The 25,300-nt window shown below is 30.1% G+C and overlaps 1 protein-coding gene across 4 annotated transcripts in view; it reads right to left on the bottom strand.

The window, feature by feature from the left end:
* Naglu (N-acetyl-alpha-glucosaminidase) overlaps positions 1-25,300 on the bottom strand; it is an 86,805-nt gene that overhangs the window by 40,326 nt on the left and 21,179 nt on the right. For all 4 annotated transcript variants that reach the window (XR_011638300.2, XM_016069664.4, XM_087155029.1 and 1 more), the window contains 9 exons: positions 21,271-21,418; positions 17,519-17,589; positions 15,410-15,571; positions 14,892-14,960; positions 13,849-13,912; positions 11,114-11,184; positions 10,842-10,916; positions 7,996-8,080; positions 4,527-4,676 (listed from right to left, as the gene is read on the bottom strand). Coding sequence is in view for 3 of the 4 variants with exons in the window: in XM_016069664.4 (XP_015925150.3) it covers positions 4,527-4,676; positions 7,996-8,080; positions 10,842-10,916; positions 11,114-11,184; positions 13,849-13,912; positions 14,892-14,960; positions 15,410-15,571; positions 17,519-17,589; positions 21,271-21,418 (895 nt within the window). In the remaining variant the exon portion in view is untranslated. The remainder of the gene's footprint in view (positions 1-4,526; positions 4,677-7,995; positions 8,081-10,841; positions 10,917-11,113; positions 11,185-13,848; positions 13,913-14,891; positions 14,961-15,409; positions 15,572-17,518; positions 17,590-21,270; positions 21,419-25,300) is intronic.

Below are 25,300 nucleotides of genomic sequence, written 5' to 3'. Positions count from 1 at the left end.
CGTTGCCTTTTACGCCACTAATTATCGACATAAAAAGTTCGTCGTCAAAGTTTGTTTTTAGTTTTATAATAAGGTTATTACAGTTTTATTTCTAAATCTCTGTGAGCTGCATTAAATGATTTTATAATATATCACTTCTGTCCTCTACGGTTTTGTTACTACATAACAAAATAGAAATTAACCAGCAAATACCATCTAAAGTACCTGTACACCACCCTGCCGAAACACATTACCACAGGACTGGAAATGTACTCTGATGGTTCAAAGCATAAATATATGAACAATAGGATGTACCTTTCTGGTTTGTCACAGACAATTAATTGTAAACAATTTTTCAAAAAAAGTTAAAAGAGAAAAACAACTTTAAAGTTTCTTTTTTTAATATTCTAAACACAAAATCATAAAAAAATTTCAGGAGCATCTTCAATTGCATTTACAGTTTCATAGTTTTTGATTTAAAAAATGAAACTTGAAAATTTTTTTACAGAATCATCTTTTACACATTTCGATAGCTCTACATAATTCCTCTTCAGATTTACTAATTTAGATTTGGGTTAAGAAATTAGCTCTTGTAGTTTTATTACTAAATAATAATTTATTTTTTTTAAAGAAAAGACAATTGGTGAAAACACAACCTAATATTGATATTAATATTTGTAATGAAAAATTCACTCACTGTGAAAAAATTTAAGTTATATTAAGTAAATAAGATTCAGAAGTAGCCTGTCTTTTATCGTTAGGTTAGTATTAATAATCAATTAAAATTTATACTTTTTTAAAGTTTTCAATTTCTGCAGATTAGCATGAAGTTGTTATTAAATGTAGTTTTTAGGTCAATTTGTTAAGATACATAAAATAACTTGTGTATCACACTTTGACAACCGGGATATACATATGTCTCACAAAAAAAAGACCAATAATATTTAAACAATTTTAAAATCTATTGAGTACTGACATATTGATTCAAAGTCTCTCATAATATGATTGCATCTAAGTATGAGTCCCGCAGTGGACTGATCGTTAAGACACGGTTCCCAGCAGATCACCGAAGTCAAGCATCACTGGCTACCGTCAGTGTGCGGGTGGGTGACCACTTGGATCAGTCTGCGTACGGACCGAGGGTGTGCGGTATTGGTCCTCGTTAAACTGTGCTACCGTTAAGTGCTCGACTTCGCGCGCAGGTCGTCGGGCTACCGAAGCGGGGGTGCCATCCCCTCCGCAGAGGATCAAAATTGTGATGGCATGTCTTCGGATCATCCTCCGGGATGTTTCCCAGACCGTCGCCAATAGCCCATTGTGCAGCTCTAGACGACGAAAACAACAACAACAACAAAGCATCTAAGTTTGACTAACTTCAAAATGTCTGTTTAATGCAATTTTATTCAATGCAAAAAATCCAGTTTCAAAAATAAAAAAATTCAGTTAAAAAGTAAATTAGTTAAAAATTTTACTTGTCTGAATAATGACTAGTAATATTGAATTAAAGTCTTTACATAATTAAGAGTTATTCATAGAGTTTAAATGTTATAACATAGCGTTGAGCATTTACATTTAAGAAATAGTTTGAAAACAAAACTTTGTTTTATATTTTAAAGTGTTTAATTTGAAATGAACTGAGAGTTTTAAAACACTAACATCATACTTGAAAATATTTTCCGTTAAAGAGCTTGAAGGTAATAATAATACTTATGCAACTTATGGCGAATAAAGGTTCACTCATCTAGCAATTAAATAAATATGAATTCTTAAACAAACGAAAAGTTTTATCTACACGTGTTTTCAAAGTAGGTCATGATGATCATTTTTTAAAAATAAACATACATTATGGTTGATTATTTAAGAATACACCCTATATGTAGTACAGGAGTATACAAAATTTTGAAATTTCAAAAAGCCAGTATATTATGTAACGGAAAAGTAATAAAATTGCATTTTGTTTTTCAAAAATTTTTACAAAAATGCCTGTTAACATAGTATATAAATATGTTTTAACACTTCCTTAATTTGTGTCATGCTTATTCGTTAAATACGAAAAAAACCATTGTGTGTTTCCGAGTAGGCGGTTTCTCCATGCAAACGAGAACCTCGCTGAACGTGTGGTTTTATCGGCCAGCCGAGAATGTCGTTTTTGCACGCATACACACTTCGACTCGGCTCTTTATACACAGTGCTGATAAAAAGTGCAAACCGAGCACAAAATTAGATTTTAGCTAAAAAAATTTCTGAGGCCATTTCAAGAGTCTCCTGAGTTTGAAAATATCATTATCTATCCGAGGATGGTTTCGGTGCTAGAGGAACTCGTTTAGTGGGTGTTATTGACTGTGTACGTCCTCTATTGCCGGTGCTTGTCAACACACACACGTACGCACGCACACCCACACACACATATGGGTATGTATATAATATGGGGAATATAAACATGGGTGTGTTCAAAACATAACAGATATGATTTCACGCTGTGGTGAGCAGAATCAAATCCCTCTGGAACGCTTAAATATTCTTCGTTCCATGATCGATTTTCTTCGCTCCAGAATTTCAGGAGCGAAATATATAAAAAATAATCTACTCCATCATAAATTAAGAAGTTTTCATAATATCCAAGTTTAATTTTCAAAGCTTACTGCTCAATATAAAATTTTAAAAATTAAGTTGAATAAAAATATGCATTACGACGTCTTCCCCACTGATCCTTCCTTCTTTTTAAAATAATCAATTTGCATCAGCTTAAACAATAATTACAATCAAGTAACTGTTTCTTCATAAGCTACATCCAAACATTTCAAATTTTTTAATCATGTTTTTAATCAGGTTTTTAATTTTTACACCAACAACAAAATGCAGCCACTCAAACTGTATTCCTTTTTTTTATATACTTATATTCAGTCGGATTTGCATTTTGCATGAATATAATCATGGGTTATTTTTTGATTTACAACTAATAATGATCATGGGTTTTCATAATATGCTTTTAGCAGCACTAATTAATTTTATTAAATTTATTTTAATAAAACTATATTAAAAAACTAAATATATTTTATTAAATTACTTCTTAAATTTTATTTTTCAAATAATACACTATAAGTACACGATATTAAAATTTAATTAGTAAATTAATCATTAGTGTCTGATTTACTATGATTTGATTTTTTGTTCAATTCTATTCTTTTATATGCCAACCATAATTTTAAATAGTAAATTCGGATATAGGAGTACAGAACGAACTTGTAAACACTAGATGTAAAAATGATTACTAAGCAAAAACCACTTGAATAAGCTATTGGGTGTTATTTTGAAAGCCACAAAATAAAACTCTTTCAGAAAAATCCGTAACTTGCTTCAATTAGTTTGCATGATATTCTCGGTGATTGATCGTCAAAATATTTGAAAACTTTAACGCTATACATATCAACACTTAATATACCTATTTCTATCATAGCCAGTCAAATGACCGGACTTTATCTTTCTTGATTGAATGCATGACATATGGCTGTTAGGAAGGAAATAAACTAAAAAAACTTTATTATAATTAAACAAAATTATATATTGCCAATTTTTATTACAAACACAAAGAATAAGAATTTTTAATCCATTGCTCAACGCATTTTTTACATATACAGGGTGTTTCCATTGTGCATTTTCCGCAAACATATTTCTTCTAATTATTGTTGTTTCTATAATTCTTATAATTATTATTATTATAAGTATATATATAAAAATTATAATTCTTATAATTATTCTTATGATTAATATTATTTATTCTAAGAACTTGTGCTGTCTTGATTGTTTCCACATTATTCTGGGTAAAAAACTAACAGTTTGTTAGAAATGAAGTTAAGCTATCAGAATAAGATATAAGCTACTTAACAAAACATTTAGTTTTTGTCACTTTTTCACTTTTGTCACTTTAAAATTTGAATTCACAGTTATTCTGATTGAACTAACTACGCAACAGTCTCGGCAGAAATGTGCAACTAATCGAATGCAATATGTTGAACACGCATTACATCCTAATTTCTGATCCAATAACGCTTATAAAGCAATAAATTGTTCTCCCGGTCAAATGACCGGTTGTGGTAGAGATAGGTATACGACAAGTATTGTTCGAAACAAACGAAATACAAAAAAAAAAAAAAAATTTAAAAAGAAAAAAAAGAATATTAACTGTAATTGTTAAAAAAAGTCATGAAGTCAAATGTACAAAAATGATAAGATGATAAGCGCATTTCCATACAAAAGTAAACTGTCTTAAACGGTTATTTGAAGTAATTGTTTTGATCTGGTTGTATAGATAATTAATTTATAAATCAGAAACATGTATGTGATTGAGTTTTTTAAAAATAATTTTGAAGAAAGTATGCCAAAAATTGAAAACTGAAGTTCGATTATTTTTTTTTTCTTGAAAGGAAAGATTTCTACACTACTTAAATAATATTCATGCATTTTAAAAATACCTTTTTCATAAAAGTTTTCTTGGAAACTCTTTAGTAAGATTAATAATTTTAATGTAATAATTTAAAACTGCTTACTTCATTAATATTCTGTAGAGAACCATAAAGCCCCTTAACGCCTCCGTAATTATGAAGCATGCACCATATAAAAGGTTGGCCATAGTAAGATTTTAATCTGTTATATTGGGGATACAGCTCTGATTGCAAATCTAAAATTATCATTTTCCCCTAAAAAAAAAATAGTAAAATAAACAATGTTACTTAAAATCAATAATATAACTATATTAAATTTGTTTAATTGGTTAAAATTGAAAAGGCTAAATGATATGTTATCACTTCTTGAACTTACAAACTTGAAAAGTAGAAGAATTGTTTTTTTTTTAGTAATTTCTAATACTGGAACTTAAAAATGCGCTAAAATATTTCAATAGAAATTTCAAGTTTCAACGGATTTCATTATTCTACAGGTCAGCTGTTTCAATACGTTATTCGTGTAAAATTCATTCAGAATTGGATTTTTTGCCTAAACAACTTATTGATTTAATCCAACTAAGCCCAGTTAAATAGTAAGTATAAACACACTACAGACTACATCGTTAGAAATTTTTCTAAAAAAAAGCTAAATAACAATTTATTTAATTGTTATTTTACCATATTCAATCAGGACAGTCAAATGCCTATAAAAAAAGATGATATTTAAATTGCTAATTGTGAGAAAAATCATTTATTGACTGTTTTCTACAAAATACAATTAGACAATCAGAATTTTAACCCAGCCAACTCGACCCACATCCGATGAAAATCGACCTCACGTTCTTCAGATACTGTAAACTAAACTATGTGATAAGAATTCTCATATTTATTTTTCATAATCGGATGCCTAATACAATAATGGATGCCAAATTATCTTTAAGTAATTGGTGTGCTGTGACCACCTTATGAAATCACATACTTTAGCCGAGAGGGCTAATTTGTCTATCTCATGACAATTAGAACAGGGGTTGGAATTCCAGCGTCGACACCAAAATATTTCCTCCATTCTTTCAACACAGGAGGAGTTTCCAGTGACCTACACTCCTCAATCCGTGGTCCTGGACAAATAGAATATGAAACTCTCGAAAGTTTAGATGGCAGCACCATTAGTTGTTTTAAACACAAAAGTCTGGTATTTCTCATCTCTCACAATAGGTGTCACCACTAGATGAACTACTTAAGCCATATTTCACGGTCCACTTCACAAAACACCTTTCAACCACAACCTAACTTCAATGTTCAATTAAATTTCCTTCTTACGAATTTTAAATGGATGCAAATCCATTTAGTTTTGCACTCACGGCTTTTTAAGCTGCCAGTTGTGGACGGTATCAAACCCATGAAAGTAAAAAAAATTTCCTAACCGTAAACTTTACGGTTAATAGGATGGGCAGGCTGCTGTCGGTTATTTTATGATAATCTTGGAATAGAAATCTAACAGTGTTACAAAACGCCACCTGTATATTTTCCTTAAATTGTAATTATAGAAAATATACCTTTCAAATAGGTCAAAGTAAGAATTCTTTGACCTAGTTAAGATTATTTGAACTTCTTAAAACTGGCTGTTTCATGGTGTCATCAACAAAAGCTATAAATGGACAGATAGTGTCTACCCGTCAAATTTTCTAACAACAACTCAAATATAAACAGGATCTGCACAATATCACGGCTATAAATGACAAAAGGCGGTGACAAAAAATGAAAGCGAGAAAGTAGACGATTGACAACTCTACAAATTACGGAATTTAAAGAGCACTTAAAGTTCTCAGTCAACGTAGTATCAAATTATAAATGAAGTTTATGTTCCCAATGAAGTTCCCATAACAAAGCAATACCTCTGGGGGTACTGGATTGGAGATCGATCGTTCTCTAATTCAGGTCAAAATTACGATCTGTGGATGAATGAATGGATGTATGAATGGATGTATGAATGGGTCCACCTTATAAACAGATGTGACGTATGGTGAGGCAGAAGTCGAATTCTTGGCCATAGATGGCGCCACTGAGAAACAGAATCGACCACTCTGCCTTAAATTTGCTCGGTTTCACCAAGCAGGCTTGTCCGTGTGGCAAGTGGCATGAGAGCAAACCAACAGATCATAAATGAAGTTGAAATATAAATACAAACAAATTTTAGAAAGTTTTCATTTAAATATAAATTACAACTACTTTTTCTATAGCAACTTTTTATTATAGCATTGTATTAAAACACCAAAGAATACTGGTCATCTCGATTGTAAAACTATAAAATTTAACTTTAACAACAGATATTACTGGGCAAAATCAGGGTTATTCATTAATATCATTTCATCTCATGAGGCAATTATAAATAACAAAGTCGGATACAAAGCCTTATAAAAACTCTCTTTGATAAATTAGACAAATGGGTTTTAGTTGCTTGGATATGATTTTTGGATTCTTAATATTTAACCTGACGAAACCAACAATGGGTTATATGAAGATTTCCATTTGAATCGAAGAATGCTCCCTTCAAAGAACAATACGCTTCACTAAACATAAAGTTAAATTTACAGCTAATTATTTCGACGATTATTTCTTTTTTTTCCCTTTTCTAACAGTTTTGAAGACCCTTTAAATTATCTGAAAAGAATTTTTGATTTAGTTGGATTTGAAAACTTAATTATTGTTAAAAGTTATTAAATGTTCTCTTTTGCAATTTTTATGTAATGAAATTTCTCTCTTTAACTTTTCTGAGGTTCAATAAATGCGTACAATAAGCTTATTAATAATTAAGCAAAAATAACAAACCCTTTAAACAATCTCCTCCTGTCGTCCGATGTCAAGAAGAACTTGGAAATGTAAAAATATGCTTTGATTTGTAAACCTGTTACAAAAATATTTAATCCTGAAATCTCTTGTCTTAAGGGTTGGGCTTAAAATTACAAGGATACGGTTTTGAGCAATGATACTTGTAAATTAAATAAGCTGTTCAATGTCGGTTATAAAATAAAACAAAATGATTTCTTTAAAAATATCATTTCTAAATAAAGTCTAAGAACTTTTCTTTCGTATGAGCTCAATTTTTTATTTATTTATTTATTTACTTTGTATGTTCTCAAGTTATAAAGAACCTCCAAAAAAATAATTTTCTACCGAGTTGTCTAGGAATGCTATTATGAAACGAGTCAGGAATCTTTGTGTTAAATTAAGCTTTTGGATGGGAGGATTTCCACTACCAATTCCCTTCAGACAGGACTTTTTTTGAGAACTATATTAAAGCAATTTTCTTATTTCTGATTTTGTTTTGTTTTGTAAGTGTTCTTGAAACTTTCTCAAATTCATTGTCATGAAATATTACACATCACACAGCGAAGTTATACTTAAATGGAAAAATTAACGCTGTCAAACTCTGGCGAATCATTATAGAGGAAAATTAGGTCAAAAATACGAAAAAATTCATCGTTAGCAATTGATTCATTAATAATTCGTATTGAACGAACTTTTTATTACTAAAATATTTACAAAAATAAAGAAAAAATGTTAACTTAATTACCTGCGGAATAGCTCGTAAAAATGCACGTGATTGTCGATCTTGCCATGTTTCTGGATCAGAGTAAAACATCCAGCCTTGTGTCAACCTAATAGTATAGAACTGAATTAATTACTATAGGTTGACTCATAAAGATATATATATATATATATATATATACAGTACCGCTCAAAAGTATCAGTACACCTAGAAACTTATAAAAAAAATGGTAAAATTCAAAGTATCATAACTTCTTTAAAAATGATCAAAAATGCTTCTGCTTTAGCTCATTTTGAAGCTTAAAATCTCTACTTTTATGTACTTGAATTGTTTTTAATTAATATATTTTGCAACCATGTACAATTACACTCTAAACAATCATAGAAAATTGTATTAATTTTTTGTGAAGTTTGACGCGATGTACGGGCACAAAGGGATTAGATATTGTTAATTTTTATTATACCATTGAAAAATTTGGACTTTTAGCATTCATTTAAAAAAAAAATTCTAAAAAAGCCTGTTTTTTGACGAAGTTATTGTCAAATAAAAAAAAGGTTTTTTTTTCAGAATTTAATGATTTTTCAGCAATTATAATGAATTTTAGTGTAATTATAATATGATATGAAATTTTTTTAATTAAAATAAATTAAAATTTAATATTTCTCGATAATATTATTTCATAATTTATTATAACAATTTTAACTTTTTTTTTTGGAAAATATAATAATGAAATAAGAATCAACGTTTACAATTTAATATTTTGAAATTTATTTTTTAGTATTTTTCTCAGAAAAAATTTTAAAACAAAAATGTACATATATATATATATATATATATATATATATATACAGTCAAACCCCGCTATAGTGAACACGGTTTATAGTGTACTCCCGGATATAGTGAACCAAATGTTCGGTCCCGTGCCTTGGTATACGCGCATAATGTTATTTTTTGTGGATATAGTGAACCAAAAAAGTGAGGAAGTTGGATATAATGAACTTTTTTCTGTCTTCGACTGATTTTTTTCTTCATTTTTTTTTTTTTTTTTTGATATTTTCAGGGAATATAGAACTATCCAAATCTAAAGTTTGTAACATATGGAGAAATAGACAATTAATAATTTCTGCTCATGAAAAAAACTTAGATAGCAGAAAAAGTTGAGAAAAGCAGATCACACGGATGTTGAAGAAGCATTACTGAAGTTGTTCACCATTCGAAAAAGCCCCAAACTTCCAGTATCTGGACAAATGTGGATGAATTCGCTAAGTGATTTTATGACACAACTTTCATGTGCTCGAATGGCTGGTTAGACAGGTTTAAAAAACGGAATAACAGAAATTCAAGAAAAATTATGTGAAAGTCGGGAACTGTTTCCATAACTGATGTTGAGGATTGCTTATCAGCTAAAGATTGCTAATTTTTTTTTTGTACGCAAGACGAAGAGTAATGAAAAATAACACATTTTTTGCTACTACGTAATATTTTTCAGTCATTTATTTGAATAATGTGTAATAAAAGGGAGGAGTTTGGGAACCATTAGTTAAATTACCTGCGTAACGGATATAGTGAACACCCGGTAATAGTGAACCGAAATTTCAGTCCCTTGAAGGTTCACTATAGCGGGGTTTGACTGTATATATATATATATATATATATATATATATATATATATATATATATATATATATATATATATATATATATATATATATATATATATATATATATATATATATATATATATATATATATATATATATATATATATATATATATATATATATATATATATATATATATATATATATATATATATATATATATATATATATATATATATATATATATATGTATGATTCGAGAGGGTGACCTTAAATCTTAAATGTGCTAATTTATTTGAGTAAACGCTATTGCAAGTTACGAAATCAAACATGAAAGCTTTCTTTTTCCGAATAAAGACAGACGGAATAAAATTCCTGACTCTCCGCAATCTGGGAAATATGATGCATAGTGAAAATATGGATGTTAATTGTATTTTTACATTTATCGTTTCAAGTGAATTGAAAAAGTAACATTATTTTATCAGAAGATAAAAATATGATTTATTTAAAATTCGATTTCTCAGGAACCGATTTCATTCACATTGTGTATATTGCCATATAAAATTACATTCTTTGAAATTATGTAAAAATTTGTCTACCTTATAATTCCAATTTTTTCTCTACTACTATTAAATAAAATAATAAATAGTTATTTTAAATTAGTTTTTGCGTGTAGAATGAATGGATTTTACTATTATTTACAAATTGTTTTTCTATTCCCTTAAGAAGTTTACGAGATATAGTGAAATAGGTAAATAATAAAATTGACATTAAGGTATTCAAACTTTCGATCTCTCTCTAACCAAATTAGAACTATATTTCCTGGATTACAACTACCCTCTGCAATTTGGGAAATCCGTCAAAAAAAGTATGCTTTTTCAGAGAAAGTGCGTAAAATATCATTTGCAGTAATTAATAAGTGCCTCTTCGAACCTTTAAGATTTAGTTCTAGTATATGAAAATTCGATCATTAGATCAAAGTCATTATTTGCACTCTGATCATTCATTAAGTTTGTGATAAGTTATAATTTATATAATTGCCATAATATTTATTTGAGTCTATTTGCATACTTATAAATATTTGTTTAAATAATTTTCATAAGATCTCTTTTCTTTTTCTTTTAACTAACCGGAATCGAACAAATTTTTTCGACCCTTACAAAAGTTTCTCTAATTCACAGCCCTGGTTTTATTTAATTCTTTGTTCAGATCTGATTTGTTCTTTTACAGAATAAATGCACTTAAAATATTTCTTATTAGTGTGTTTACCATATTGCCTCTGGATCAATTGCTGTGAGCATTTTATACATTGCTTTTGCACAGGATTGTAAGTATGAAGGATCACTGAAAGCAAAAATAAATAAAATAAAATAAAATAAAATAAAATAAAATAAAATAAAATAAAATAAAATAAAATAAAATAAAATAAAATAAAATAAAATAAAATAAAATAAAATAAAAAATTTAAATTGAACACAATAAATTTTTATCAAAAAAGGCATGTTAAATTTTAAAAAAGAAATGTAATCAACAATACAAACTTTGACGGAGGCGGCATTTCATTAAATAAATCTGCACTATAAATATGATTTGTCCCAAACTCTTCGATGTACTAAAAAGAAAAAGAACAAAACTTAAAAGAACAAATTATCTGAATTGAAAGAAGTAAGAGGTCAAAAATTGAGATACTCAGAGAAAGGTTAAGATGCTAATAAATAAAAATAGTAATTTGTAATGATTTCTCATTCGCGTTCTATTTCAGCTAATAAATACTTGTAAAATGTTCAATTATAGAAGAATTTTGGATTATAATACTCAAAACAACTGGATTTTTATTCAGACAATCATCATAATTTTAATCTATCCTTTTGAAACGCGGATTCAAGTTTTAAAGTAACATTTTATAACCAAAAGTGAGGAATAAATTACACTTGGTAACACATTCGAGATAGATTTTGATCAGTTAAAATTTAAAAATTACTTTGAAATAGAAAAAACTTCTTTTTTTTAATAATTCAGAACATCAAAAATATCCAACATTCCAGACGAGTGTCACTTCGAACCTTGTGAGTTCGTGGTGTAATCAACATACTAGGTTCAATTTCCAAAGTTACCTCACGAACCAGTAAACTTCTATGCCAAGCCTGAAGTACACAGAACTGAATTCAAAAGGATGAAATGCATATATATGATTGCAAATGTTTGTTCTTTCACTTTTCCTCGTAGTCATTAGAGAGACGGCCAATGACCTTCAAGTGCTCACTATTGCAAACATCCAGCAATTCCCGGTTAAAGTGGAACCGCTGCGGTTGGGGATCGCTGCATGGCTGCAGATGCCAGGCTTACGACTATGTACAACGGATATGCACTGCTCCTCCCAGATGCCCGAAGTGTGCTGAAGGGCACCTATCGTTTGAGAGTCGGATGTATAGAGATACACATCCCCAAGGGCTGTAATTCATACTGCTAATTTCTCTGGGTGCGAGGCCCGCCCCATCAAAAAATCTGCACGCCATCACAAAGTTTCCTCTCTGGAGTCAGCCGCCTACAGACTTGTCTCCATTGTTAACTGCAGGACATTGTTAACTTGCAACTTCAGGAACTCTTGAAAAATGAAGAAGCGATTCTCAAATCCATCCTTCAGGGAAAGTCCCCTGAGCTGCTACTTCTACAAATGCCTGTTATCCAATTTCAAGTCTTCATTCCCAATTCACTCACAACGTCTTTTGAAGCTTCGCTCTGAATTCTACAAATTCTCACACAGATGAATGTAAAAGGCTGATGCACAGATCTCTACAATACATAAGCATAAGATGAGACCGTAATGAGACATTTAGTTGTCGTGGTGACATCACCGTGTGACGAAGATGTGACACGTTGCAACATTGTCACGGTTTAAAAGAAATGTGTCTTATGGCTTTAAATAATAAACATATCTTGAAAATTTGAACAAAATCAAAGTATCCAAACCTTTCTGACACTTAAGGCGACAACGGACTTTCAAACTTTTTTTTAGAAATCATCAAGGGATTGTTTGAAATTCTCAGTATACACTTATATTGTTAAAAACAACTTATATACAAAATTTCTTAAAAATGCTTTAAAATTTGAGAAATTAAAAAAAAATTAGAATTTTACGTTTTTAATGTTTTATTTATATTGTTCCTCGCATCTGAAGCTTTGTTAAAATGACAAAATTCTTTTAAAATATTACATATTAGGTAATATAAAAATAATTGTTGGGAGTACTTTTTTTAATTTTATTATTGAAACAAATAACAGTAAAAAAGCAGTAAAAAAACAGAATTTTTGGAAAAAAATCATCATACAGCTCTAAGATATCATGTATAAAAATAATACTATTTACTTAATTCAAAAAACTTTTCCAACAAAATGTTAATAATATTAATAAATATATAGCATCAAATTCTCAGTTCAATAGAATGAAAATTGGTTGAATCGCTGGAACAGTTTGAAATGTGTAAATTTGTCAAAAAAGTTATATTGAGAAAAATGTCTTTTACTAATTTTATAATTGCAGGGCGTCAAAGGGGCGAGGTCAAAACAGAAATGGCCATAACTTCCTCAATTTTGCTCTAATTCAAGAATTTTTTAAAAAAAATGTCCAGGTAAATGCCTAGATTTTTAAAATTATAAAAAGTGAAAAATTGATTTTTGCTTGAAGTTGTTTGCCAATTTTTGTTTATTTGAAAGTCCCTTGTCACCTTAAAAAAAACTCTTTAAATCATTTCGAGTCTTTTTTCGACAATGCAAGCATACTTCAATTTAAGACTTTTCTACTGAATCTGAAGCATTTAAAATGTGTGCATTTAAAAGGTTAGGCTAAATGTCGGCATTAAAAGCATATCTGCATTTTAAAGGGCTAGGTTCAAAAGTTTAAATAACAATATTAAAATAATATTTTACTGCTTTGAATAATCAATTGCAAATTTCCTGCATAATTCTGCCTTTTACAGGTATTCACTGAATTTTATTCTCTATCAGTACCTTAAACGTTTCGAATTGTATTTCACAATTTATGTGATTCTGATTCTCTAACTAATATTTTCAATTGCTCTGATACGACAAATATTTTCCCACAAACTAAATGTATAAAAAAAAAAGATTTTCGAGTTCTTTTCTTTTGATACAAATGTCTAAAATTCATTTAATTTCATTCCATACATTACCTTTTGTTAAAACTTAATATTCTCTTAAAAAAGAAAATAATTGAAAATAAATCAAGTAATGCTGTATAATAACAAAATCTACTAACTTTGTTCAAAAAATCTACTCCTATTTCTTCAAAAAGAGGATCTGTTGGTTCCAAGAATGTGACACTGATGAAAACAGTAAAATTAATTTATTTTATGCACATAGTTCAAAACAATTTTTTTTAACTTTGCAACATATCTGTATTTGTTCAATGGCAAATTTTTAACAGAATGCTTGGGAAAAGTATACAGGGTGTTCCATGAACGCCACCAATTATATATATTTTTAGCATCTATGTTAAAATGAAAACAAAAAGGTACTCAATTTAATATTTAAGTGGGGAAAAAACAAAAGCACTATCGAAATCTTACAAATCCCAATAAAGGAAGTGCCATCAAAACAAAAGCGTTTTTAACAATTATTAAATAACTTTAGCAAATCCACAAATTTCTATAGCGGTTTTGTTTTCCCCTCCATGTCTATAGTTTTCCTTTTTGTCAGGATTCATAAAATGCATATTAAGATTAGTCTCTGTATTGAATATGATAAACCTATTTTCAGCATATTTGACGCAACATATTTAAACATATTTTTGTAATTACCAAGAATTGTAAGAATATAGTGTGATTGAATAAAATATATATATTTATATTTGATTTCAGTAATATGCTATATTATGGCATATTGAAATTTAAAAGATTAAAAGTATTTTTTATTAACTCTTCTTAACATTTTTGCCGTTACGACTATGGCAAGATATCCTAAAGATTACAAATTGATTATAGGCTTTAAAGGCAATTGAAAAAATAAAAAATAATTCCAATTTATGTCATGCACTACGCAGATATTACAAAATAAGAATATCTCAGAAACAGTTTACATTTGAACACACTTTTTAAGACAAGTATGGGAGGCAGTAAAATAATTGACCATTCATAAATTATTTATTTGGCAAAACTTTATAAAGATACTAAAAGCTTAGTCGAAACATCCATGGCATAAAAATTCAAATAAATTGAAACAAATACCCTGTCAGACCTTTTTTAATTATGAAGAAACCTTTAGTTAACAAAATAAAACTTTTGTAAAACGATTCATACGTACAAACCAAATGGTGGCTGAAAGTGACCCCAAGTTTTGTTCAAAACTGTTGTATCAGCATGTGGAAAATTTCTGTAAACAATTTAAAATATATATTTTATAAGGTACGTAACAATAATCAAATAAAGAATTATACCATACATAGCACAGTTAACATCTCTTTCGCATTACCTCACTTTGCTAACAACAAATTCACTTCTCACCAACAACTCTCTCGCTCCTCTACAGATGGCGGTATTACAGTACTTCTCCTCGTTGATTCGATAAAATAAATAAATAAATAAATAAAAAACTGAAGATTGAAGCCAAGACTAAAGACAACTTTTACGACGTTGATTTATGGCCAAAAGGCTATATATTTTCGGAGAAAAATTTTTCGAGCAGACATGTCATTATAAACTTACGAGCATTGACTTATTTTTATAGTCTTTTGTCTAGAACAATTTCTAACTAGCACTGACAGATATCCAGCGGTCGTACAAAAATATTTAAAAATTGCTTAAAAGGTGAATAAAATGTACCTTTTGAAAGCTGGGTTTACTCGTCCACTAAATGCTGGCAGTACTGGCGTCATACCAAATGACCGCATTCTTTTCAAAATTTTATGCTGAAGACTGATTTGATTCTTGTGCCAATTTTCTGATAAAGGTCCAACCCATGCTTGCATGTTCCCCATACGATTCCTGAAATGTATTTTATAAGTGCTACTACATAAAATATTATAACTAATTTGAAAAACAAAGAACTTAAATGGTTTTTAAAGGTTAAGGGAATGCTAATGCATATATATATATGTGTGTGTGTGTGTGTATAGGTTGTGTGCGCGTGTGTGGGTAAGACCGGGTCGCTGAGATTCGAAGAACTATTGGAGTTCAACAATTCGACGTAAAAACTGTCAGAGTTATGAGATTTCATTAAGATATTCATTGTTTAGTTGTATACAATATATCATTCTTGAATATTCATAGATGCAGTATTTTTTATAAATGAGAAAAAAAGTCAAATAACTTGTGAGCTAAGACCAGGTGCACATATAAATTTCATGGGGAATTTAGAAATACTAGAATGTCAGGATCACAGATGTTCACATGACAATTTAAAGCTATTTTGCATGCAATAGATATATGATGTTTGATGTTTTCGTGGGCACAGCAAATGGGGTGGAAACTAGTAGAGATGTGCAGTGGAGGCCGTAATGATATGGTGGTTATTGAATGAAGAGGTGATTCTACATGAAGTTGAAGATGTTAAAATTCTCCATGAAAAAAGGTGATCCGCAGTAATCCGTAATGATTTCTGAAATAATAGAAATTAAGGCAGAAGAGATCTGATGATCTCAACTACCTCAGAATAGTTGAACAGTTCCTTAAGATCTGGAGTTTTCTCCTCGGATGCATCTTCCTGAATTCACATCCAGTGAAGTTGGTGGGATGTGATGGCAGCAGTTACGACAGAGGGCTGGCTCTCCTCAGTTCTCAGTGCAGCTGTAGGAGTGGTAGGGTCCGGCACGCTTCAAGCAACGTGATTGGCCGTTGCCGAACAGCTGACACAGGTAACACTGGATTTGTTGGAGGCCACACATTTTTCTACCGACGGTGGTGAGTTCGTAGGATTATCGATTCACATTATTATTTTTCAGGATGGCATGGAAAATGGGCAGATCCATATAAGTTGGTGATTCATGGATCTTGCAGGTCCTTCATTTGAACTGGATTATTTTGCTACAATTGAAACCCTTCCCTGACAAAATTTCTCCCAAAACTTCAGGTAAAAAGTCAGCTTTCAGCCCTTCGAAAATTACTTTAAAGATTTTCTTAGGTGGGGGAGAATCCTGTTTGGAATTGGTTTCAACTGCAAGGGTCTCCATCTTCGTCGGTGAAGGAGTAATCCCAGTTGTAGGAGAAGTAACAGGCTTGGAAGAGAAAGGTTATGAATCCATGTTCTCGCATGGTTCTGAGTCAGCCTTAGGAAGCCTCTTCTTCTTCCGTTTTGTAGTCGTAGATGATGTTGTTGCAGCAGGCTCAGAGTCGTAATCAGATGGAGATTTCTCCTCTTCATTTTCCGCAGGATCCGTAGGTAGTGAAGGTGTAGAAATCGAGTCAATTTTCTCAGTTGTAGTCACAGACTTTGGGGAGTCCGTAGTTTTTACAACAGTGTCCTTCCTTAGGCCAGTTTAAGATTTTTCACTCGAGCGTCTGTACCTCCCGGTTCTAATCCTCGCGTTGACATATTGTTGTCATCTACCATAGCTATTTTAGAGAGTTTGTGAAATTGATGAAGTTTGTTTCTTAAAAAAAAAAACAAGTTTTAAAATAAAATTTTCTGTGAACAAAATGGTTTTATACTGGCACAACAGCTAACTGTGTTTCCGTAAATTTAACAAATTTTTTTTGCTACAGAGTAAAGTACGAAAGTTGATATGTCAAGCCAAGGAAAAAGCAAAGAATTGGGTATTTTAATTTCGTGCTTAAAAATAAGAAAACGGTGCTTTAACAAAATCAAACGTTCGTTCAATTCCATTTTAAATATAGGGACTTTCTAGTTTATAGAAACGTTTCTTAAATTCGGAAAGATTTCCAAATAAGGTAATTTATTTCAGAATCATTTACTCTTAATAAAGTTTATCATACCAAGCTAAAAACGCTGGACCAGTAAAAAATACTTCTATATCATGATCTGTGAAATTCATTCCCTTGAAAACCTAAAAATTAAACAAATTAATTTTCAATCATTGAAATAAATAAATGAAATAATCATTATTTGCGAAATAACATTAAAAGATAATTTATAAATGATCACTAATATTATTTTTACCAATGATTCATTTTAATACATCCATTCTTTTTTCCAAGAATACGAATTTTTCATTACATATGCAACAAAATTGTTTTTCCTGAGAACCAATTTATTGGACAACATGTGATACAATTTTATGGCTATAAAGATATTATTTTTAAAAAAAATTTGTATACCGTTTGCATACCTTTACAAGATGACTGTCTATGTACAGTCCTTGATACAGGAATGTAAACAAGTGAACTTGATACAAGAATTGATACAAGAACATAAGCAAGTGCAAACCGGTTTCAGCCGAGTGAAAACAATAAAGCTGTATAGTATCACCTGATAACTAAGAATTTACAAAGAATCTCATAGTGCGTCTAATGATTTTGCCAGGGGCTGTATACATAGGATTGGATTTATCTTCGTGGGGCAGAGATTAAATAAAAAAGTATGAAAAAGATAAGAAATTCAAATAATCTTTTCGACAGTTTTATTGCATATGAATATCTACTTATTTGAATCCAGTAAAATTTGTTTCCTGACCAAAAATATTTTTAAGTTACATAATTTTTTTTGTTGAAATTTTTATCGCATTCATGAGTTTCTTCTAAGCAACAAATAACTAAGTTAAACATTTATTAAAAACTCTGGAATTCAATTATACCTTTATTCAAAGTAACCTCCATTAGAACCACATGCTTGGACTATTCTTTTGGTTAGTTGATCTTATTTCAACTGTCTTGATTCCACAAATGTAATAATCTGTGTCCAAATGATTTACCGAACCGCAGAAATTTTATTTTTGAATAATCTGTTTTTACAACCAATCTTTGATAAGAATGAACACCTAGACTGACCCGTAAGTTTTATGGCTTTAAACTGGCAACTGGATTGGTTGAGCAAAACAGTAAAACTCACGAAGTAAACATCACAGGTTTTTTTTACCATAAAAGAATAAGTTTTCCCGTTAACGGTACAAAGGAAAAATGATTCTTTTACTATACAAGATCAAGTTTTCTCCGCAAAAATTAGAAAGAAAATGCGTTGCTAGAGTGCTTTTTTACCTGACCAAAACAATTTCGTTCTGTAAAAATTACAAAGTAAATTTGTAGTCTCACAAAATATCGATTTTCTTTCTTTGTAAGCACCGTGATTGGTGTGAGCATGAGCAGAATTCGTATTGACTTGTCATCGCTGGGATTCAAACCTGGGTCCCCTCTTTGGACATGGCGCACTCTGTCCCTTAAGTCACCTCGGTATTATTGTTTTATTATGAAAAGTTTTTAAAGCTGCCTTTACCTTTAAAGTTTAATATATTGAAATCATTTTTATGTGTAAAATTTTTTTGTCATTCGCAAATTCAAAAATTACATCTAAAGAAAGATAGTTGTCAGGTAGAGTCTCAGTTTCAATTGCAGTTTTATTTAAACGATGTTCAAAACCATAAAATTATTTCCGAAAATTAGTGCAACTACAGAGAATAATCGTAAAATGATTTGAGAAAAGATAAAGTTATCTTAAGGTAAGTAAAACTGTTGGGCAAAAAGTAGAATTTGCAAAAAGTAGAATAAACCGTCAAATATAATCATAAAGTCCGGAAAAAAGAGTGTTTTTTTTTACATTTTACATTAATATTATAATTAAGTATCGAGCTTTATATATTTTTGATAAAAAGTTTTAAAAAAAAGTCAGAGGTGTATTGAAATTAATACGAAGTAGTGTAATTTTAATGTTAAAAAATTATATACATATTAAAGAGCAAAAGTCTAAAGTTCTTATTTAAGATTAATGTTATAAGGCTAAAATGAACATCAGTTTTGATTATCCGACTGATGCATGTAAACAAGTTTCACTACGCGAAATTATAATTCGTTTGATTTATAAGCTTATAATTATTGAAAATATTAACTACCCAGTAAAACATTTCAGCGCTTAACACCAAAAGCAGCATGTCCTTTTATGAATCTTGTGGCCCTAGATTCAATTTAATTAATTCAATTGTGTTTAGAGGAAGCCTGGCAAAAAGTAATAACATTTAATATTTTAAATGTTGTGTAAAGTTGTAATACGTACTGAAGAAAGTGAGACAAAAAATAAGTATCTATTAAATAATAGAATTTTATGTATATATTTTGCCTGAATTATACAAAACACAGTCTATTCCCAATAATTTTTTACTTATTTTTTTACTGTTGGGCAAAGATATTTGCACGTTAGTGTATCTAGCAAGAGTGTAACGCACGGAAGTGCCATTATCAACGAGTCCAAAGTAAATTGAGCGTTGTACGGTTTGATGCTACAGGTTGGATACGAATTTGAGCTAATGTTTGACTTTACTACTTACAATATGACTCCCTACGCAAACCACGCTCTCTTTATTTTATTTTATTTTATTTTATTTTATTTTATTTTATTTTATTTTATTTTATTTTATTTTATTTTATTTTATTTTATTTTATTTTATTTTATTTTATTTTATTTTATTTTATAGCCGTCCTTGAACAATCGACCTAATTTTGAGTTTACGACTACAAATGTTTTACTCATCCTTGTAATTTTGAACCCAAAAGACAAGAGGAACTCTTGGATCAAATATTGCGAGAAATTTACCTTCGTGGAGATTTTATGATGGAATTTATCTGCAATTTCGTTACATGGAGAGGAAAACCACTAAAACCTCCCATGGTTAGACTGACGACAAGGGGACACCACTAAGCCATGATCCGTCTACCACTGATGATATTTTATTTCAGCACTGTGGTCGGTGCTAGCCGGGTGCGGAATTCGTATCGTTCTGCTATCGCTGGGATTTGAACCCGAGTCACTTCATTGGGAAGCAAGTACTCTATTCCCTGAACTCCCCAAGCTAATTTTAAAGTTATTTGTTCGTTATTTGTTCGCTTGTTTTTCCTTCTACTCTTGGTAGGCTCAAGACAATATCAGCCTAAAAATTCCTAGTCTTAAGTATCGAGCGAAATTAGGTTAGGTAATTCGATGTGAACTGCGCCTCATTTATGTGAAGGCAATTTAGTTACTGCTTATATAACTATACTGCACTTGCTGTTAATTCAGCTGCCAACTTGGGTAAAACTTTTGAATTTGATTCCCTTTATTGTGGATAAATAGCTCGATGCTTTGGCCAATCAATTTTCAAAATTGTCAGAGATTTATCATGTGAACCGTATCAAGAATTTTCGAATAGTAGGGAAAATTAGTTATCGGGTAAATTGAAAACGTTAATAACCTTGAATGAGAGCAGAACGTACGATTATATGTAACGAAGAGTGTTACATGTAGCCAAACATTAACTCAAATTATCACCCAGCTAAATTAGGAGTCAGTAAATGGCTTCGAAAATCTCAACTCGCGAATTCACTGGTGCATTTTACTAATTACAAAAGACATCTTATTCGAAGTTTAACTTTTTTGAAATCCTTTTAAATTGCCATTTTGGGTAATTTTACGGTATCTTTTTTCACGAAACCCTTGCTATAATATCTTCTGATGTGTCAAGATATAGGCAAGAGAATGTATTAAATACCGCAAAAATCATTAACATTTAGTTGAAAAAATAAGAACAATTATTTAAAATGATTACTTGATAATATATGGCTTCTTGAGCTGTAAAAGCAAGTGCTAAATTCATGCCATTCAACGCCATCCAGTCTATTTCTTTTTCCCATCTTTTCCAATCCCACCAAACAAAGGAATAACTGGAAGTGCATACATTTTGGTAATATCTATATCTGCAAAATAAGTTGTTTTAAATTTCATTATGGAACGAATAAAATTACTCCAGGCAAAACATTCATTTATATGTAAAATTATCACTGCATACAACGAAGAATAGAACTGACTGTTTTTGTAAATAGAAAAATTTCCTGTCTCTTTAGAACTTACTGATATGTACAGTTTGAAGAGTATTTTTCGTGAAAAACATGCGATTTACTTTTGCAACTAAACTTCTTTGCGTTTTTTATTTATTTTGCCCTAAACGTCTTTTATCTTTCAAGCAAAAATTATGTTCAGTTATTCTTGTTATGATATGCATTTTAACATGTTTTTCTTTTTCTTTCTTTTTTGTTTTCTGTCATTGATTTTTTAATTAATCTTTAAAACATCCTTTTGAATGCTTAAATTTCAGTTTCCAAATTGAAATTACAATTATTTTTTTAAAAAATTGCTTCAAAACAGCTTAGAAATTTAGAATTCTTGGAAATTGTCGTAGTAGTATTACAGAAATATGAAGTCTTAGTTACTTAACATGGGCTGAATAGAAATGTTTCAATTCTGGTGAAAAACAATAAAAATAAAGCTTCTAAGAATAACATTTTCATATTTTGTGAAATAATAAAAATAAAAAAAACATCATTTACTAAAGCTTTTTTGCCACAAAGTTTATTTCATTTTGCACATATCTGAAATCATGATATTTAAAACCTTTTTCAAGCATTCTAGCAATCGATCAAATAAAAAAGCTGAGATCAGCTAATTGTTTCAGGTGCATAAATGTCAAGTAAAGATTAGAAGGAGATGACGAATAGGATAAATGATTAATTTATCTTTAATTTCCGCTTTCGTTGGTAGATCAGTATATTAGATAAACGAGTAAGATATGCGACATAGGAAAATATGTTATTAAAAATATCAATGAAACAAAAATAAATTAATCTTGAGGAAATTATTTATTTAAACTCTGTTTAATTAACATAGGAATTAGAACTTTTGGTTATTTAAACACTTGATAAATATATAACAATATGAAAACTATATTACAAACAACTTGCGGTAAAAAAATAAATGAATAAAAAAACTACACAACGTGGGTAAAAAAAGAAGTTCAAAACACTTAAGTTTTAGCATCATATGCAGAATGATGCAAATACATGAGGATTCTCAAATGTATAAAAAGTAAATTGTGAATCAAATTTTAAAAAAGATGCATATTTGATAAAATTTTGGTCCCATCTAAACCGTTCAAATTAAAAATATAATTCTTGTGAATTATTGTAATTCTTAACTCTTTTATCATGATGATCGAGATAACTAGTCTTCCAGAAATGTGCGCTGAATACGAGATAATGTGTCCAAATCCAAAATTTCATTTACAATGTGCAGATTTTCAAATGGGACATGTCACTGTTCCATCGGCTAATTCAGGGGTTTCCAACTTACATGAGGCAGGGGGCCACAATTAAAAACACTAGTCAAATGGCGGGCAGCAACTTTATCAAAATTTTACATGGGACTCTTTTTATGTTAGAAGGAACATTAAATATTGCTGTCAGATTTTTATCAAGTTGTACAAAGCAAAAGCATTGAATTACAAATTAAAATAAGAAGTAGATTTTTAAAAATATTTAATTGCATATTAAAAAATTCTCGCTACAATAACTTTAATGTGCACCTATGTATTAAACAGTTAATGTGCAACAGACATCACATTGTGAAGATATAAAACTTTAAAAAGGATGGTATTAAAACTTACATAGTAGCACACAATATGTCCAATGAGAGAATTGAGGTTTGTCTGCTGTACTTGCATTCGAATGGAAACTTAATAAACTAAGGATTATATTTTGCTTTTAAATCTTAAGTTTTTTTAATATTAAAAAGCAAAATAACAAGCATTACAAATAATTTTGCTACGTATCATTTTGAATCTTCTCTTAAGCAGAAGCTTAGGATTTTTTTTCTTCTTTTAAATTTAATTAAGTGATAAATTAAAAATTTTTTCCAGACCTATTAGGATTTATAGCAGAGAAGAAAAAAACTTCTCAAGCATCTGAAATTAATATTTTTTTCTTTTCCGCTCATGCCCTATTCGATTCAAAGAATTTAAATAAATATGATATTCAATACCTCCTTTATGCGTTTTAAAATATACAAATGTAAATAATTTCGTCCAAAGTTGGTGGTTTCACAAAGTTAAATCGGAGAATTTCCTCGAGAAAATTTCTGATACACACATGTTAAATTATATTCACAAAATACAGAAAAAAAACGAAATAAAAAAGAGCAACATACACGATTATTTTTGTATTTGAATAAATATTTTCTTGGATTCAAAACCTGAGAAATAATTCTTTTTTCACTGTTGGTATGTTAAATTTCACGGAAACAAAGAGATTAGATCTTTTTAAATGAATTAAAAGTATTTTAAACCCATATAGATTTTTTACGAAAATTATCCGAAAAAAATGACAACTAATATATTCACGGGCCACAAAAAAGGCTTTGAGGCCGCCAGTTGGAAACCCCTGGGCTAGTTGGCTGCTAGCCCCACTAAAAATAATCTTAAGATTTTCTTAAGAAAATGTCATTTTCTTAAGAAATTCTTCAGAAATCTGAAGAATTTCTTAAGATTTAACTCTATCTCCAAAATATCTTAAGAATTTTTGCAGACATTTTACAGACATTTTGAATATCTTTAAGGTGAATTAAGTTTGTCTTCAAAAATTCTTAAGAAAATCTTAAGACACATTCCTCAGTTAGAATTACCTTAAAGCATCTTAAGATTCTTTAAAATAGCTTAAGAATTTTTTCAGACATTTTATAGACATTTTGGATATCTTTAGGAAGAATTAAGTTTGTCTTAAGAAAGTTTGAAAGTCATCCCTACCACAATGCTGTCCTTTGGGTTTCAAAGATATTTTTAGTTTTACCGACTGTAATTCTGGTGAAGTGTCTCTATTTGGACTTCGTAATGTCAAGATCATAAAGATCTTTTGTTTTTCCAACAAAATTTCCTACAAGTGTCATTATATTTTTATCATTATTTCATGTAATTTCTAAATATAATAACTTTTTAAATAATATTCTTCAATATCGTTATTCGTTTATTTATAACAAAATTTGAAGTTACGTAAGTTAATTAAAATATATATCTATACATAGTGTATTCCGCTAAGTCAGCCTTTAGTATACATCTTAACAATCTTTATCAAAACTGAAGACAAAAAAATTATACACACTGGGAATTGCAATAAATATTTGGGTAACGATAACGGATCACAATTATAGCTGACGACGAATCACAATTTAGAAAGGCACGTTTAGAGAACTAACTTTTCTTTGTTCTTCCCACAATGAATTCGAGGATCTTTCTTAATTGCATTTGTTACATTTGATAGCAACATCGTTTTTCCTCTCCCTTAAATATTAATTTTAAATCGATCCCCAATGTGTATAATACCTATTGATTTTCTTCTCTTCCTATATCTATGCCCCCCGATGAATGGAGGTAATAAGTGTAGACTTTACTGTGATAAAAAAAACTAAACTCAGTGGCGCGACAACCCATAGAGGGCCAAGGACTACTGTGCTCATCTCAGTTTTCTTGACCTTGGGCTCTGGGGTGCAAGAGCAGAAGTCCCGGTTAGGTGGTCAGCCGAACGCAGAACCCCCAGTGTTTAGTTCCCAAGCATGCTTGGTACTCATTTATCGATCCACTGATGGGATGAAAGGCTGAGTCAACCTTGCCAGGCCCGAGGATCGAACCCAGGACCTGTGGGACGGGAGCGCGAAGCGCTACCACTCAGCCACCGGCGTCCTTTACTGTGTTAAGCCACCGGCCACCACTCAGCCACCGGCGTCCTTTACATAAATAAAGGATTAGGTCTATCTAT

The sequence above is a fragment of the Parasteatoda tepidariorum genome, chromosome 11 (genome assembly GCF_982258835.1).
Source record: "Parasteatoda tepidariorum strain Cologne lab strain chromosome 11, Ptep-v5.0, whole genome shotgun sequence".
Taxonomy (NCBI): Eukaryota; Metazoa; Arthropoda; class Arachnida; order Araneae; family Theridiidae; genus Parasteatoda; species Parasteatoda tepidariorum.
This window is presented reverse-complemented; position numbering and strand designations above follow the sequence as displayed.